General features: G+C 49.5%; 5 protein-coding genes across 5 annotated transcripts; 4 read left to right on the top strand and 1 right to left on the bottom strand.

Moving 5' to 3' along the window:
* Nucleotides 1–837: 837 nt before the first annotated feature.
* On the top strand, nucleotides 838–2,599 carry ANOM_007124 (nucleoside transporter; the record flags this gene model as incomplete). Its single annotated transcript, XM_015552380.1, has 4 exons — nucleotides 838–1,230; nucleotides 1,321–1,544; nucleotides 1,617–2,379; nucleotides 2,445–2,599. 4 exons carry the CDS (start codon nucleotides 838–840, stop codon nucleotides 2,580–2,582), a joined length of 1,518 nt encoding a protein of 505 aa, XP_015405214.1. The 3' UTR covers nucleotides 2,583–2,599.
* Nucleotides 2,600–4,751: 2,152 nt separating this feature from the next.
* ANOM_007123 (uncharacterized protein) lies at nucleotides 4,752–6,357 on the top strand (the record flags this gene model as incomplete). The annotated part of the gene is made up of 3 exons (XM_015552379.1): nucleotides 4,752–5,057; nucleotides 5,130–5,716; nucleotides 5,769–6,357. The coding sequence occupies 3 exons, from the start codon at nucleotides 4,752–4,754 to the stop codon at nucleotides 6,166–6,168; spliced, it is 1,293 nt and encodes a 430-aa protein (XP_015405211.1). The 3' UTR covers nucleotides 6,169–6,357.
* Nucleotides 6,358–8,307: 1,950 nt separating this feature from the next.
* Nucleotides 8,308–8,895, bottom strand: ANOM_007122 (uncharacterized protein; the record flags this gene model as incomplete). The annotated part of the gene is made up of 2 exons (XM_015552378.1): nucleotides 8,308–8,649; nucleotides 8,701–8,895. The coding sequence occupies 2 exons, from the start codon at nucleotides 8,893–8,895 to the stop codon at nucleotides 8,308–8,310; spliced, it is 537 nt and encodes a 178-aa protein (XP_015405212.1).
* Nucleotides 8,896–9,832: 937 nt separating this feature from the next.
* ANOM_007121 (U2 snRNP complex subunit CUS2) lies at nucleotides 9,833–11,507 on the top strand (the record flags this gene model as incomplete). Its single annotated transcript, XM_015552377.1, has 6 exons — nucleotides 9,833–10,003; nucleotides 10,228–10,350; nucleotides 10,423–10,835; nucleotides 10,884–10,992; nucleotides 11,058–11,213; nucleotides 11,292–11,507. The coding sequence occupies 6 exons, from the start codon at nucleotides 9,833–9,835 to the stop codon at nucleotides 11,505–11,507; spliced, it is 1,188 nt and encodes a 395-aa protein (XP_015405209.1).
* A 595-nt stretch (nucleotides 11,508–12,102) lies between these two features.
* ANOM_007120 (tubulin alpha-1 chain) lies at nucleotides 12,103–13,807 on the top strand (the record flags this gene model as incomplete). The annotated part of the gene is made up of 7 exons (XM_015552376.1): nucleotides 12,103–12,114; nucleotides 12,241–12,264; nucleotides 12,335–12,360; nucleotides 12,472–12,513; nucleotides 12,598–12,652; nucleotides 12,716–13,506; nucleotides 13,571–13,807. Coding segments are annotated over 7 exons (1,187 nt in total), but the record flags the coding sequence as incomplete, so codon positions are not given.

Here is a 13,807-nt window from a genome sequence, read left to right as displayed (position 1 = left end):
CTCATGGTGCCTGTTGAGAGCCCAAAAAAAATTACCTCAACTCAGCTTCGAGGGATGATCATAGCATCATATCCATACTTGTCAAACTTTCTTCCAAGTGGGCTAGTATGGGCTCCGGGAATTTTCTGAACTGCCCGGATCTTCGGACCTTGAGCTACGTTGCATCTCTCTTCCTGTCTCTCCTTGCTTGGCTGGTGCATACCAGACGACCCTGTTGGAGAGCTTAATGCCAATATGAGTAATGGAATGTAATGGGTATGGTGATGTGACAAATCACGGAACCAGGGCGATCTGTACCGCATTAGCTTGAATGTAATAGAGGCGATCCGGGTGTTTGAGCTAAAAAAAATTGACTGGAGGGCCATAGAGGTGACGGGAATTTCGATAAACCCGAAAATACCGAGCCCTTGTTTGGCGCTGGGTTCCCTTCCCTCTCTTTGGATGGATGGAGTTGAACTTATTTTTTATGAAGCCCTGCATCATGAGTGCCTGTTTCATGAGTGTAGACGACAGGGCCGTGCGGTCAAAGTGCAGGGCCTGGTACCGTGTACACACCAGCTGTGGAATGCTAGCATCAAGTAGGGCAGGTGATAGGGTGATGTCAGCCCAGTAGCACTGTGAGAGCAGCATACTCCTTCCCTAAATTTCTCCTTTTTCTCCTGCACATCTCTGTGTCCCTATTGATACCGTGAAACGTTGTTCGTCTTTCCTGACTATCTCCTTTCGGCAACTTGTAGCTTGGTCAAGCTTTCACTTTACTGTTTCTCACGAGAAGGAGCAGAGAAGTAGGCAGGCCTGACTCCTCTTACCAAGTGGCAACCCGTCCAGAAAGCCAGCATGATGTCGGAAGCCGAAAAAGCTCGTATATCCCCTTCTCTTCAGAGTGTTACACAAGAGGAGTTGGAAGATCAGGCTTCCCTTAATGCAGGTCACAGATCGAGGTACCAAAGGTGGGCAGGGTGTATCAAAGGCCTGGAGGCGCGTGGGATTGAGCCAATACCGCTTGAGGAGCGCCTGAAAACCAGCTCATCAGCATCGCTTCATATGCTGCTTATGTGGCTTAGCATGGGAATGGCCTTGAACAACATAGTGGTTGGATCACTGGGCACGCTGGTAATGAAGCTGAGCTTTGCAGATGCTGCTCTTTGCGCAATATTTGGAAATCTTTTGGGAGGTATGGCAGTCGGGTATATGAGCACCTGGGGACCCAGAAGTGGGAATCGCACTCTTGTATGGTTCATCCGTTGCGTATAAATTCTGTCCGTCCCTGTCCTGTTACGAAAGGAAGAGAAGTACATACAGCTCACTTGTCGTCGATAGATAGTCACCCGATATTTTATGGGGTATTACCCTAGCAAGGTGTGCTGCTCGCTGAATGTGCTTACAAACCTGGGTTATGGAATGATTAATTGTATGATCGGTGGACAATTACTCTCAAAACTATCCGGTGGAGCCGTGTCCGTTGTCGTTGGTATCATCGTTGTCGCGCTTGCAAGCTTGGTGATGGCTACATTTGGAATGCAGATCTTCCAATGTTATGAGAGGTATGAACCATGCATTGGTGCCTGCCTTTGTCAGATTCGCTGGTGCTAACTCAGCAATGCGAACGCTTGCAGATATGCTTGGTTCCCGCAGTTGTTGGTATTCTGCATCATCATCGGATCGGCAGGGCCACAGTTTGATTTCCAGAGTTCATCGGTTGGATCCTCGAACGAGGTCAATGCCAAACGTTTGGCATTCTTCTCCCTTTGTTTATCTGTAGCTCTCGCATGGGCGCCGGTAGCTGCAGACTACTATGTCTACTACCCGCCGACCATTAGGCGATGGAAAACATGGTCGATGACCACGATGGGAGGATGCTTGGCGATGATCATCACTCTTCTCCTTGGAGTTGGTCTGGGAAGTGGAGTGGCGAAAAACCCAAAGTGGGCTGAAATATATGATGGTACGCCGGCGAGTCTGTTGATGGCTGGTTATGGCAGACTTGGTGGCTTTGGCAAATTCTGCGCATTTATCAATGTCGTGGCGGTGGTCTCCTGTAATGCCCCCGGATCCTATTCAATGGCTATGAATTTCCAGATGCTCGGGAATGTATGGTCGAAAATCCCGCGTCCTGTCTTCACTGTTACTACGACAGTGATATACACGACATGCGCCATTGGAGGGCGAGATTTCCTATACGACATTTTCAAGAGCTTCCTCCCACTGATTGGTTATTGGATCATCATCTGGTTCACTATTGTTGCGGAGGAAGACTTGCTCTTTCGACGTAGCAAAGGCTATGACTGGTCCGCATGGAACTGTCGACAGAAGCTGCCGGTAGGAGTTGCTGCTGCTCTCGCTTTTTTGGTCGGCTGGGCGGGGGCAATTGTAGGGATGGTATAGTATATCCCTGATTCACCTGCATTAAGACCAGTGTTAACCAGTTCCCCTTTTCCTGATAGAATCAAGTGTACTATACGGGGCCGATTGGGAAAGCAGTCACTGGAGGCTGTGACTTGGGAATCTGGCTCGGTTTCGGTTTCACGGCCTTCGCCTTCCCTGCGCTGAGAATGGTGGAATTGAGAGTGATTGGCCGCTGAAAGAGCGTTGCTCCATGAGATGCCATCCACATGCGTTCATGGTGACTTACCCATCGGAGATTGGGGTCATCAGTCATACATGCGGTGTTTTGCTTCAGAGTCCTTGGATAGATATTTTGAATGAGATGGCTCGAATGGTTCTATGAAGGTAAGACCTCCGGTCAACAAACTCAGTATATACGTACGCATGACCGGTCATGCTCGCACCCGGGGTACCATCGGCTTGACGGAAGCTGTGTGTTAGAAGCTTGTCTCTTCGCTATGAAGATAGACAGAAATTAGAATTCGGCAAGACATGGAATGTTTGCTTCTCATAAAGCTATATGATGCATTCCAGTTATATTGCTTATAAGAAGGATCTATGTGTTAACTCGTATCACTATTCACCTGCAACCCGTCTCCATAATAGCAGGTCTCTGTCCCCGATCTTAATTTCTGTGGCTGTTTTGGCAAATAGATCATATGAGCTCCCACTGGGCGAAGAGTGATACATAGATCCTTCGACATACGCCGGTTGTAGTGGTTCAATTCTATAACTAGGAGATGAATATATGTGATGAAGTTATAAGTTCAAGAGAAGAGGAAGTGACTAGTGAGGGCAACACGTGAGTGCTCCATGTGCGCCCCAGGCCACTCACTGACTGCTCCGTGAGCACGCACCGGCAGCTCCGGTTGATCCCGGACTGTATAAATACATCTTTCGCAGCAAACCTGAGAGCACGTCACCCAAGTGATCAAGATTCAAGGGACGTGTATTATGGCGACAGACATACCAAAAGTATGTCTGTACATACAACATGTACGGTACAGAAGGATGCAAATTTTAGCACAAGTACACCAAGCTTTGCGGGGCCACTTTAGAGGCAGAGTGGTAAATGCTTGGTATCGTCCGGAGGGACACAAAACTTGCATACCCAGAGCTTTGCCCCAATGACTAGTGACGATAAGCATATTGCGCCATACTGTAGGGGTCGGAAATGAGATGACGGTGGCAAGGATCCGAGCGTCAATCCACTGGGAACACCAGCTAAAGTATCGGATCGGGCTTCCGCCAGAGTATGAGACAGTGAGCGTGCTGAATAGCAGGACCTCCATGTCGCAATGGACATTCTGATACAGCTTCCCAATTCTTTTTCTACCCAAAGCATACCTTTATCCCCTCCATTAACGCACATCAGAGATGTACTCGGACAGGGATGGGATCGCCTCAAGGGTCTACTTTAGCGTAGAGCGAAAATCGCATTTGTACCAGAAGATCCTATTCTATTTTCCGGTACAGTACGGTCCAATCTCGACTATTTCCACCGGGCCTCAGAAGAGATACTGGAAGGTGTGTTGCGGCGTGTTAAGTTATTGGCGGTGGGAGACAGCAAGGGAGCAAGATCCGGTGTATTGACTCTGGATGGACTCGCCTATCAGCGCTGGGGGCGCAAACATATCGCAAGGCCAACAGCAACTCCTCTGTTTAGCACGAATACTGGTCCAAGATCCAAAGGTCGTTGTTCTTGTCCATCTGCTAAGACGCCATGGGGTATTCTACAATCTTGTCCAAGATAGTGGGGACGATGAGTTCTTGATCCAAACGATACTAGGGTCGAGCGAGAGGGTTTCAGAGTGGAATAAAGCCATGGTATCAATTATTTTTCTTCCCCCCTCACTACTCCGTATGTCCGTGCCCGAGGTCCTTCGATACTCGGCAGGAATATTTAGGTTGTGGGGAAATATCCAGGCTGTCAATCAATCCTGAGTAATGGCGGAGGAGAACCTCGGTTTGAAATACGGAGAAAATATTGGAACACTGTCCAGTACAATGTTGACCAATAGTCGACGTGCTATTACTCTTGGTCTACTTTGTTTGAATCATAAGGATAAATGGACAAAAATATTTTATGCACAGATTCTATAAAAAATAAACTATTTGTCAAGCTAAACTCTTGGCGAGCTGAACCCCATGGAAGAGATCCGGTGACCGTGTTTGCAACTTTGCTCCTCCGCATCCCTCGGACCCTCGCCTATAAGATCATATTTAACTACTAGGTCTAGTGCTCGCCATCGGACCGGCTTGTTGTGGTTTGAGGCCTCTGACTTCTGGTGTACATGGTTCATACCCCCATTAGCCAGCCGATCTAGACTTCACAGTATACAGGTTTGTTGACATTTGGCGGAGCGATGGGAAACCAGAGCCAGCCCGTCACGGCCGGCATTAACATTAGCAATGCTGCCCCGCAAGCAATTCTAGACATTGCTCCTGGCCAGCTTCTTCCATATATCCTCGCAATCCTGGTAGCATATCCATTCCTGGTCTCGTTGCTCCGATTTCGCCGCGTACAATGGGTACACCAAAAGTTCAAGTTCCCCAACCGGGCATCCCTGGCTAAAATGACCGACGACGAAGCCTGGGAAATCCAGAAAGTGCTTTTGCAGCTGGAATTTCCGTTCATCTATATTAAAGCTCTTCAATTTGCTCTCTTCAGGGTGCGGCTCCTTTCTTTATCTTTTTTATACTTTTTTGTGGACCGTCTGGTAACCTAAATTGACCCAGTGAAGACCTACGGAATCCCCAGCATCTCCGGGCTGCTCACCAAGACCAGCCAATTCTCGAATCCGGAGACATCTTACAAGCGCTACGCCGATACAAGCGCCTTGGTCCAGGAGTTTATGGGCAACGCCCCATCGTCTAAACGGACTATCACTGCGCTCGCTCGAACCCGCTGGCTCCACAATAGCTATCGCAGCTCGGGAAAGATCTCCGAGAATGATATGCTCTACACGCTTGGCTTGTTTGCCCTCCAACCCATCCGGTTCATTGAGAGGTTCGAATGGCGAAAGCTGACCGAGCTCGAGAAGTGCGCTATCGGCACGTTCTGGAAGAGCGTCGGCGATGGTCTCGCAATCAGTTACGAGGCCTTCCCATCGCATAAGACAGGATTCCGCGATGGCCTCCACTGGCTGGAGGAGATCACGGCCTGGAGTGAAGCGTACGAGGCAAAGCACATGGTTCCCAATGCCACGAACCGGGAGACCGCGGACCAGACTACGGCTGTGCTACTGTACATGGTCCCGAAGCCGTTCCAGCACATCGGACTGTACTTCGTTTCGTTCATGATGGATGACCGCCTTCGACGCGCGATGTTGTAAGTACAACCCGAAGACAGTTGCCCCGTGTAATGATTAACCTGGGGTTAGGTACGACCCTCCCCCGGCATCATATACCAAACTGTTCTCGTCGCTTCTGTCCGTCCGCCGCTTTGTGTTACGTTACCTGTCGCTCCCCCGGCCTTATTTCCTCCGTTATACTTCCTACAGTGAGCAACCGGACCAGAATGACCGCATTTTCATCACCCAGTGGGATGCGGCACCCTATTACGTCGCGCCTACTTTCCGGAACCGCTGGGGCCCTGTCGCCTGGCTTACCTGGGCTATGGGTCGGCCTCTTCCAGGCGATGAAGGTGATAAGTATTACCCCCAGGGCTACTATCCACCTGATGTAGGACCCAAGTACTTCGAAGGCAAAGGTCGAACATCTCTAGAGGAGTACGTCCAGGGCTTGAAAGGTTCACGAACGGGCCAATGTCCGTTTATTTAAGCATGAGCACGGACGGTATACACTGCTACTGTGAGAAATCTGTTCCTTGCCATGCCATTTGCAAAGCCGGATCTACTGGGATAAGATATGGCCCAGCTAGTGAGAGAAAAGGATAACTTCATTTTGCGAGAAGGCCTACGACCCAATTCGTTGTTGTGTACTAAAGCTATGGTACTCAATGAGTCTACTTTATTCTATTCCATGAGCTATTAGATTATGCATGATTTCGGGATATGAGATTCTTCATCATGATATGCCTAAGCCAATAGAACTACTGAGTCACGCCTTGACCTCCCTGTCCTTCCCCGAGACCAATTCCGTATACCCGGTTTACATTCACCAATGCACTAAAGGGCACAAGAATACAAACACCGTTAGTAAAGCGATAATAAACCCAAGACAAACACTACCGGAAGTCTCTCCTCCACTACTCATATACTATCCTTTGATAGTTTCCAGTCACAGGACGTATATCTTTTACGACCGCCTCAACCTTCCACAAGCAATTTCACGGTCCTGTCTTAGGAATGCGTCCGTATGTATGAGTCCTTCGTATTGAACTCACCCAAGGTCTGCATACAGAGCTAGAGTTCTTCTCCAACCAGTTGCCCTGGAAGGTACGCGAAGTTCCTTATCCCATGGACCTTTACCCGGAACGATCTGCTCTTTTGGCTTCTTTGCTGCTTTAACTGGTGGTAGAATCTCAGGCATGGGTCTCCTGCGGGGTAGCCCAGGTATCAAAAGTGAGGCGATGGAGGAAGAGCTGACGGGACAAGGGATAGTGCTTGAAGAGTAAGTCAAGAGTAAGCAGTTCTTGGTGATGGGTACTAGATATTTGTATGCGGCTGTGCGTGTAGCCAGTCCAGTGTCGTCTGTAGTTCTTTCACTGACCCTGATTGAGTCAGGCCCCCTGCGTGGATAAGAATGTCGCCCTCGGCGAGAGAAGGTTGGCAATTATGGATGTCGGAAATGCAGACAACTGAGACAGGGTCTTTGACTGGTTGGGCAGCAATTGTGCTCTGCTAAGTGGAAAGCTTGCGTGCGAGAAGATGCATAGTTAAGAAGCTGGTCGAGATTATTCCCCTGCTTTCCCAGTAGTGACATCATTTAACTCACTATGAAAGTCTTGTCATAAGCAATGTCAAATGGCGTGGATGGCTTTGTAAGATGAATTTTGATTGAGGTTCTACATATAAAACAAAGGTGCTCTTGTCTGTTGGTTGTTGCAACTTGTCATTTCCCAATATATTACAAGTGCCGCCGCTTTTACGAAATCAGTACACAACATTGAAGGGTATACAGTTCCCCTTCCATTCACAGCTTCTAAAAAACACCTAGAAAGAGATTATGAAGAGTCCTGTTCATCTATTTTGTGCCGTCTGTGCATCATTTGCAATATATGAAGTTGCGCGCCAGATAGACAGCAACATACTTTTCCCAGGGGCATGACAGGGATAGGGCGGATTCAATAGTACTTATCTTTCTGCACGAGAATTCCCAAGCCACTATCAATATGCCACGGAAGGACTTCGCAATATTCACTTATCGAGAAAGGAACCGCAGATCGGGTTCAGACTCAGAAAAATTCGCATCCCCAGATTTCTTTCAGGATGCTGGTCTCGGTTGTTTGCGCTCATTGTCACGTTTCGGATGTTTGGCAATAAACAGACCCCTTACATTGTCCAAAAGAACGGCGATTCGAACATGAGAATGCTTTTGGTGGGCCGATGGAGTCGAACATTGAATGTTCGCCACACTGTCCTACGTACCAACCTCATCCCCTTGTGTATCAACGAATGGGGAGCCATGTTATCCTATGGTCATGGCTGGTTTCAGGGGCCATATTCGCAGAGCAATCAGAAAGCGTGGGCTCGCAGCAACCAATGTAGAGAACAGAACAATCCATCACGCCGTCCTGGAACTGTCCTCGAGCTCATCAGCAACCACGCTACTCTATGATTGTACGACAGCATTGCCTTAATTGGTTTCGCGAGAGCCCTCCTCATCATTGAGGGATAGCCTAACGTATGTAGACCTGAGTCTTGGTTTTTCTATTGCGATGTTCCTGCAAGTATATGGTTGTAAATACAGTATGTTTTAAAAAATGAATTGGTATTCTGCGGCTGCAGTTGGCATGTTTCAATATACCAACATGATGCAGGACGCTCCGATACCTTCCACTGCGGAATCTCGACGCCCTAGCGTTGCCTCAAAGACAACCACCGCTCCTTTTTGCTGGGGAACCTCCACAGCATAGGTACTAACGGCGGGTGCCATCGCCTCGTTCTCGCTCTCCACATGCGAGCCCTCATAGAACCGGGGAAGGCCCGCCCCTGGTTCAATGACGATCAGGACGTTGTAAGTGCCTTTCTCAACCCGGGGCTTGTAGATCGACGTTCCCTTCGGACGATCATGGTATTGAACGAACCATCGGTTCAAGCACGGCCTATCTTCTAGAATTGCGATGGACGGCTTGATTACCTGAATTCGGAGTTAGACCTAGCCGCGGGCAAACAATCTACACTCTCTTACAATGTCAAAGTAGAACATCACGGCATCGCATTCGGCGTTCCAGTGTAGCTGGATCTGTCGGCTCCGTGGCTGTATAGTCTTCCGTTTCTTCTCCAACTCCTGCCGAACATCCGAAACGAGTTTGTCGCCGATGTGCCCCGCCACGACAATACCCGATATCTCCAGGTCTTTATCTAAATCAAAGTTCTCGGACATATTGGTTGATGGTTAGTGTTGATGGTTGTTCGAATCAAGGTGGGGTTAGGTAGGAAGTGGCACTGCACCATGATGCAAGGGGTTGCCAAGTCAGTGCGCGAGTATATATGTACAACGGGATGAATCAATAAAGGTCCAAAATATGGGAGCAGAGGGCGAGAGGATTCTCTACGTGTTATGCATCCATTTTATTTGCTATCCTTGGTACATTCGTGTCCAGGTACTAGTAGTAGATAGTAGTAGTGGCTACGGTAGGGCTATAGGTCGGATCTTTTTCCATCTACACGCTGTATGCATGCAACTGAAAGCGGTATATACGTGGACTAGGCAAAGTGATGCGCTCAGGTCGTTGCGAGAATGCTCGGGCACCGATCATAACCTCTTCTATTTCAGTAACACCTATACCCCGCATATGGTGACCCTTGGCTCTTTGTATGAGGTCTAGAAACTGCGTCCAAGTCACCGTACCACCGAGCTGTACAAGGAAGTCCTTCACGTGACAATCGCCTTGAGTATGTCCCGTGGGTCCGTTGCCATAGGATTTACTGGATTTAAAGGATGGATGTCTGCCGCTTATCGAGTTTTATCTGAGTTCAGAACAATGTGACGTCGGTAGATTACGTTGGGACTAATAAGGGTTAAACGTTGCCAATCAAAAGTAGACGGCCTAAGGCAGCTTCTCTAGTAATAGATTAGTAAGCAACGACCCGCGATACCAGCCAATGAGAAAGCATAACAGCAGCTCATGCCAGTGACTGGTTATCCATCGTCACTCTTCGAGCTTACATAGCAACAATCCCGCGTACCAAAGTTTCTCCCCCGCAACTCCGAACGTCGATCTACTGCTTGTCTTCCCACAGTCACTTAATTATTCGTATAGACCCTTGGTTCCCTTACTTTTCAGCGTTTCAGTGATCCCACACCCGTCTCCGCCGCTATGGCATCCCCTAGTCCCGAGGGTGCCTTGAGCAACTTCCCTCAGGACCCGTCCGAATTCGACAGCGACCCGCGCATTTCCTTCTCGAAACTAGACGACAAGTTCATTTTGGAAACAGAGGATGGCCAGGAGTTTGAATACGATACGGCTTTGAAGCGATGGATTCCGACGGTGTGTGCGCGCTTTCTCTCCAGCTGGTGATTCCTGTTGTGTTTTCCCGGCTGTTGAAATCCTGCTCTGCTGTTGTTTTCTATTGCGACTGCGCTTGACAGCGCCCAAGAACCTTCTTCCGTTGCAAATATGCTGGGATAGCTATGACTGCAAGGACTTTGGATGGTTCGTGAAACTGATCTCGTGGTGGGCGCCGCTTTTGCGCGCCCGTGGGTATTCTCCAGGTAGATGAACAACTGCTCCGACAACAGCAAGAAGCCTATAAGGTTCAGGGCGTAGATGACAGTGACGAAGTCACGGCATCGCAACTCAAGAAGAAGCGCAAGCAGCAAGCCACCAAAGACGAGGTTAGTGGCGTATACATCTTTGGTCATGTCATGCCGCAAGCCTGTGGGACTAACGTTGTGGGTTCTACGTAGGGAAACGGTCAAAAATCGAAGAAACCGCGTGTGAACACAGCGGTCTATGTTACGTCAATTCCTCTTGATGCTGACTTTGAAGAAATCCGATATGTCTTTTCTAAATGTGGCGTCATCGCCGAGGAAATCGACAGCGGCCGCCCACGGATTAAGATGTACATGGATGACGATGGAAAATTCAAGGGCGAAGCTCTCGTTGTGTTCTTTCGCCCGGAATCTGTCAACCTTGCGATCCAGATGCTGGATGACTCGGATTTCAGGTTAGGAGTAACAGGGCCGCAGGGGCCTATGCGGGTTCAACTTGCAGATTTCTCTTACAAAAGCCAACAAGAAGCACCGACCAAGACCAGCGCGAAGGATAAGAGAAAGATCATTCAAAGGACCCAGCGATTAAATAAGTATGGAACCTACAAGTATGAAAGGTTATATTATAGAAGAGTCTTGCTAATGTGGTGGAATAGCAAACTTGCCGATTGGGATGATGACGACCCATCTGCTTTACCAGAGACCAACTCTAAGTTTGACAAGGTCGTGATCTTGAAGCATATGTTCACTCTGAAAGAACTCGATGTACGGGCCTTTCTTCCTTGTTCCTCTTTTTGTATCCTGCTTGCATCGGCTGACAATCCCATTAGGATGATCCAGCAGCCATACTTGACATCAAGGAGGACATCCGTGATGAGTGTTCGAAACTGGGAGAGGTGACGAATGTAGTTCTTTACGATAAGGAAATTGATGGAGTAGTTAGTGTCAAGTTCCATGACCCAGAGGCTGCAAGAAACTGCGTCAAGGTATGTGCATATTGGCTCAGCGTCCTTGGAGGACAAGGAAATACTTGTCTGGATAGCGCTAACGATCGTGCCCTACAGCTCATGGATGGCCGGTTTTTCGCAGGCACCCGCGTTGAGGCTTACATTTCCGATGGTAGCGAGCGATTTAAGAAGACGAACGAGAAACGAGCGGCGCTTGAAGACTTGGCGGAGAGGGGACTTGATGCCGACGAGGATGAGGAAGAGAGACAGCGATTGGATGAATTTGGCACATGGCTCGAGAGCTCTCACACTGTGGAGAACACGGCCAAATAAAGGACTCGACGATCTGGTGGCAGCTGTGCTCTGTCACCTCCAGCTTCAGGAACCTACTCCAGTACTGTGTGCGAACCGTGGGTACCTCCACCGGTGCTGAGCTGTGGAGTCCATTTCTAGAAAGTCCGTGTACTATACCTACTCTGGGGAGTGTAGAATTGTATTTAATTCGCGATTGATTCGTATGTTGGTGTCTGACAGGCAACTTCAAGTTAGATCCGAACCGACTAATATCTTGGAAGGAAACTAGTACTACTGGCACTAAGGCACTAGCGGGCGACCAGTGGCTTGAACCCGCCAACTCAATTGTGGTTCGCTCCTGCAGTCTCGTGACAGCGCTAACCGGAATAGGGGAAGAGCCCCTATTTACCTGCCCGAAAAATAAACTAAGCCAATGTTGACTTGTTGATCCCCTGACGCCCGCACAACGAACAACTTGACGCTCCTCACCGCTCAACTTCAAGTCCATCTTTCCTCCTTCTCTCTTCTCCTCTTCCTCTTAACCTACTCCCTGTCGACTGCCTCCCCCAGTCTATCCAGCAACCCTTCTCTCCAACCACCCCTTCATATCAACACCGTCAATATTCCCTCCACAATGCGTGAGATCGTAAGTTGCTTCCTACCCCCCGGTTCCCCTCTTCAGACGCGTTTCTATTGGGGATACCCCCCTGATAGGACCCCACCTGTTCTCCAACAATATAAGTTTGCTGACGGAGTTTCTTTCATCATATAGGTTCACCTTCAGACCGGTCAGTGTGTAAGTTCGACTATGATTTGATGTCTAGGAGGACCATGGCGACGGATACTAAACGTGATATTGGTGATAGGGTAACCAAATAGGTGCCGCTTTCTGGTATGTCTCGATACCTCCGAGTCAATATGCTTTGGACCTAGGGCCTCAGCAGAAACATGAGCTCGGATATATCATCTCGTGTCTGACACGTGTTTGCTAATACCTTTGCAGGCAGACCATCTCCGGCGAGCACGGCCTCGACGGCTCCGGTGTGTAAGTACAACCCGCGTACACCTCGAATGAACGACGATCAGATGGCATTGGAAGAGTTTTGGATGGGTCTGACGGGAAGGATAGTTACAATGGCTCCTCCGATCTCCAGCTGGAGCGCATGAACGTCTACTTCAACGAGGTGCGTACCTCAAATTTTTCAGCCGCTATAAAAACGCTTTGCAAGTCCTGACCGCTTCTCCAGGCCAGCGGAAACAAGTATGTCCCTCGTGCCGTCCTCGTCGATCTTGAGCCCGGTACCATGGACGCCGTCCGTGCCGGTCCCTTCGGTCAGCTGTTCCGTCCCGACAACTTCGTTTTCGGCCAGTCCGGTGCTGGTAACAACTGGGCCAAGGGTCACTACACCGAGGGTGCCGAATTGGTTGACCAGGTTGTCGATGTTGTCCGTCGCGAGGCTGAGGGTTGCGACTGCCTCCAGGGTTTCCAGATCACCCACTCCCTCGGTGGTGGTACCGGTGCCGGTATGGGTACTCTCCTGATCTCCAAGATCCGTGAGGAGTTCCCCGACCGCATGATGGCCACCTTCTCCGTTGTTCCCTCCCCCAAGGTCTCCGATACCGTTGTTGAGCCTTACAACGCCACTCTTTCCGTCCACCAGCTCGTTGAGCACTCCGACGAGACCTTCTGTATCGACAACGAAGCTCTGTATGACATCTGCATGCGCACCCTCAAGCTCTCCAACCCCTCTTACGGTGACCTGAACCACCTGGTCTCTGCTGTCATGTCCGGCGTGACCACCTGTCTCCGTTTCCCCGGTCAGCTCAACTCTGATCTTCGCAAGTTGGCCGTCAACATGGTTCCTTTCCCTCGTCTCCACTTCTTCATGGTCGGCTTCGCTCCCCTGACCAGCCGTGGCGCCCACTCTTTCCGTGCCGTCTCCGTTCCTGAGTTGACCCAGCAGATGTTCGACCCCAAGAACATGATGGCTGCTTCTGACTTCCGCAACGGCCGTTACCTCACCTGCTCTGCCATCTTGTACGTGGCCTTATTTTTATTTGTTCTTCCCTCTTTTGTTCTAAAACTGACCCTTGTTCTTTAGCCGCGGAAAGGTCTCCATGAAGGAGGTTGAGGACCAGATGCGCAACATCCAGAGCAAGAACCAGACCTACTTCGTTGAGTGGATCCCCAACAACATCCAGACCGCCCTGTGCTCCATTCCTCCCCGTGGTCTCAAGATGTCCTCCACCTTCATCGGAAACTCCACCTCCATCCAGGAGCTCTTCAAGCGTGTCGGCGACCAGTTCACTGCTATGTTCCGTCGCAAGGCTTTCTTGCA

This window comes from Aspergillus nomiae, assembly GCF_001204775.2.
Source record: "Aspergillus nomiae NRRL 13137 chromosome Unknown contig00216, whole genome shotgun sequence".
Classification (NCBI taxonomy): Eukaryota; Fungi; Ascomycota; class Eurotiomycetes; order Eurotiales; family Aspergillaceae; genus Aspergillus; species Aspergillus nomiae.
Note: the sequence above shows the minus strand (reverse complement) of the source record. Positions and strands in the feature narration are given on the sequence as shown.